We start from the raw sequence: 3,728 nt of genomic DNA on the forward strand, positions 1-3,728 counted from the left end.
TGTTTCACACCTACGGAAAATTGGAGGGGTGAATGAGCACTGCAGGCTTACTGTCAATCCACTGCTTTGGAAAGGGCTTCAGAAAGGAAACTTCCAAACAATAACGAAAAGCCAACTCAAATAACAAGTAGAAACACCACAGAAACACACACATGCAGGTAAATGCTTTGGAGCAGGGGAGGACACTCACACAAACCGTGTGCCTGGGCTGGTTTGAGCTCTGGCTGTTCTATTTTAAATGAAAAAATAACATCAATCTGATACCAGGGAAAGACTCCAATGTGAGCTGTACTCAGTTTCATGGATTATAAACCATAAATGTATCTGCTAGTGAATATGACTACCAGATTTCTCGGTTTTCTATGATAACTTTTGGGTAAGTCACCTGGGATTTGGGATAATTGCCTGGAATAGCTCCACAGGTGCATGTGCAAGGACATCAACCACTTTGTCATCAACCTGTGATGGCAGGTCAAACAACATCTAGGATTTGCCCACTATCATAATTTGACTGAGCTGTAACATTTATGTGTTACAGCCCACAATTCCTCTTGGGAATACTCCTGTACAGTAGCCCAAAGCACGGAACAATAACCTGTTTTATTATCTTTTTTTTTTGCACCCAAGTCAGTTCCTCTACCAACGAGACCACAGAGCACAAGGAAACAGAAGTCTGACATAGCTACTTATAATTTCACCCCAAATTTCTCTTCCATTCACAGAGGGTCACACAAATAAAATACCTAAATAGCAGCAACTGTGCAATATGTGCTGCTCCTTGAATTACCTTTCAGCTGAAGCAGACATGCTGCTGGGAGCAGTTCCTGGACGTTTTCTACCGTCACATGCACAGTTTCTGTATATACAAAGTCCAGCAGGATTTCCATGGTGGAGGCTGTCAGGCCCTGGATATCCACACAGGGTTTATCTTTCTCTGAGAGCTGCAAATCAGAAGGGAGACACAGCTTTATTTTTCAGTAATGTGATCAGAAATCCCACAGCACTCAGCAGGTTTGAAAATGAGACCTGTCAGAGAGGTTTCAACAGAGATTTGTCCTTTCTCTTTTTGGGCTCACTGAAAGAATAAGAGGAAGGAGGGAATTCCCCCTCAGAATTCACTTACAGGATGAGTAAGACAAAGTTCATTATGGATCAGGGGGACAGTCACACTGCACTGTAAAACCTGCCAGCTGAGATCAGAGTGAGCAGAGATTACATGTGTCATCTGTGGAAGACAACTAAACCCTCTCCTCCATGCAGTAACTCCAGCCTCTACTCCAAGGAACAGCCCAGGGGGATTCCTCTCTGGCTGGATGTGTGTGACACCCTGCAGTTCACACGGGGTCCCCACCTCACTGTTACCCTAACTGGCTACAACTTACCTAGTTCTCCTATTAATTAGCTTTCTATCTTCTATTGGTTAATGATTCCTTTGTTTCTTATGCTAATTAGCCCCCTGCTCAGTCTTCCTCCTCCTTTGAGGTGGGAGGAGGGGTAGAGGGGAGATGGGAAGTGGTGTTTGTGGAGCTGGTGGTCCGTGGGTTGGTAGTCAGGATCTGCCCCTGCTGAAATTACCTCCTACCCACCCGGAGCTGATTTCAGCACAGTTGCTGAGTTGGCTTTCTTAGTTTCTTCCTTATCTTGGGGCTCCTGCCAAGTGTCCTTGTGGCCCGGAAATTTGGCGTCCCTGTGCCCACTGTCAGCAGCACATCCTTCTGCCCAAGCTCGGGTAACCTCCCCCACGTCTGAGATCACTGCAGCATGTCCAGCCCTAAACGTTAACAAGGCAATTCTACTGACAAGCAATTTTCCTTTCTAACACCTGGACATCATCACCACTCTGCTCTAAAACCAAACCAAGTAAAAAGCTTTCTAAACTGGTCGATTCCTCATCCATTCTGCAAGTTTATGGTGAAGGTTCCCAAAAGGAACGACTACAGGCCAGAAAGTTCAGAGTTAAAGGTTAAATGTTAAAGGTTAAAACTCATTATCTTGAATGTTTGAAAGTAAAATGACAATACATGCACTTACACAGTCCAGACTTTGTCCCCTGAGTATTTTATCAGCTCTATGATTCATTTTGGAATAACTATTTTTTTCCAAGGAACGTCATCCTCTCAATGGTCAATCTTCGGGAACACCAAACTCGCACAAAACTGAGACTGTATTTCACAAAGCTCAGCTTTGTGATTCGGTGCCTCCACCACGGAGCTGCTGGCACAGATCCGGTTAATTCCTGAGCAGTGGAACAGCAGGTGGGCTCAGCAACCACACCCTGCACATCACCGGCCTCAGCAGGTGGTGATTGATACACTGCAAACCCAATCCCACTTCTGAAGCACCAGGGTCAGCAGATGAAAGTCCGTGGCTTCTCTGGCCAGGAATGAGCCCAAAGCTGGTACAGCCAGTTGGGCAGAGACTCAGGAGGCAGAAAGCGTGGTCAAAGCATGATCCCTGGGCATTGGATCTGCCACAGCTGGGGAAAAAGGAGGTGATCCAGAAGTAGAGAAGGGAAGGGATGTCTGCTGGGACTGAGCAGCAGATGTGATGCAGAGATGCACTTGCAGCAGAGAAGTGCAGGAGGTAATGGTGAACCTCGAAGTAATTTGAGGGAAGAGGCCTTTCAAGCCTGCTGACTCAGTGAATAAACTTCATGGCTTTCAGAGTCAGGAAGGAACAGCAAATTACCTCGTCTGACCTGCTGTGTGACAGGCCAGGCACTGCATTCAGAAGCTAAAACCAGTTCCTGCTTTGGGCCAGACAAAACATTCTGAAAACAAGACTAAGCTGTTTGGTAGCACAGACAAGGGACACAGATGTCACCAAAGGTCAGAACTGATCAGACAAGACGTTCAGATGATTCCAATAAGCAAATGGAGACACAAATCACACATGTTTAGGGGGAAAAAAAAAAAAAAAGAAGTTACAAACTCCTATTGACAGGAGGTTACAAGGCCACCAGACCTCCTGGTACTTGTAAGCATCAGTAATTCACACATCAGTCTGGAGCTGGTAAAGAACTCCTGACCCACAACCAATATTCAGTAATCAGGCATGCACAGACTCTCTGTCCTGCTGACCACAACACAAACCACGGGGACAACACTAAACCACAGAGATGATCACTTCCTGCTTCCTTTATACTTCTGCTTTGTTCCACTGCTTGGTTGTTGTTTTGCTCACAGTTTACTCACATGCTAAGGATGCCTGGAAGGAAGGAAGGAAGGAAGGAGGGAAGTATTTCAAGTAACTTCCCATAATGTATGTGATGCAGAATTGGGATCCAAACATCATACCATAAAGAATGATCTCAGGGTGGAGACAACTTGATTCTGAACAGAGAATCATGGAATGGTTTGGGTTGGTTTTATCCCAGGATGCCCAAGTTGTTGAAAAGCCTTAAGGCAGGGGCTGCAGGTCAAAGCTCTGTTGTGAAACACAGCGTTGCTGTCTTCCATTCCATCCACAAATCACTGTGCTGGGTCTGGCTGGGGCAGAGTTAATTCCCCTCCCAGTGGCTGGCATGGGGCTGTGGTTTGGATTTGTGCTGAACACAGGGATGATAATGGAGATGTTTTTGTTGTTGCTGAGCAGTGATCACAGAGAGTCAAGGCCTTTTCTGCTTTTCATACTGGGGGTGCATGGGAGGTTGGGAGGAGACAGAGCCAGGACAGATGGCCCAAACTGACCCAAGGGATGTTCCAGACCACATGAAATGGTGCTCAGTG

General features: G+C 46.2%; 1 protein-coding gene across 3 annotated transcripts in view; it reads right to left on the minus strand.

Annotated features, from left to right (window-relative positions):
* The window catches only part of KLHL12 (kelch like family member 12), a 25,804-nt gene that overhangs the window by 14,158 nt on the left and 7,918 nt on the right, over positions 1–3,728 (minus strand). Inside the window, exon 1 of one of the 3 annotated variants that reach the window (XM_027898141.1) lies at positions 788–968. The exons of the other annotated variants lie outside the window; for them this stretch is intronic. Within the exon in view, the coding sequence (XP_027753942.1) occupies positions 788–887 (100 nt within the window). The 5' untranslated portion in view covers positions 888–968. Of the gene's footprint in view, positions 1–787; positions 969–3,728 lie in introns of those variants that run through there. 3 annotated transcript variants of the gene reach the window in all.

Source organism: Empidonax traillii, unplaced genomic scaffold (assembly GCF_003031625.1).
Source record: "Empidonax traillii isolate 1590-97213 ecotype Southwest subspecies unplaced genomic scaffold, ASM303162v1 scaffold579:size954524, whole genome shotgun sequence".
In the NCBI taxonomy this organism is placed as follows: Eukaryota; Metazoa; Chordata; class Aves; order Passeriformes; family Tyrannidae; genus Empidonax; species Empidonax traillii.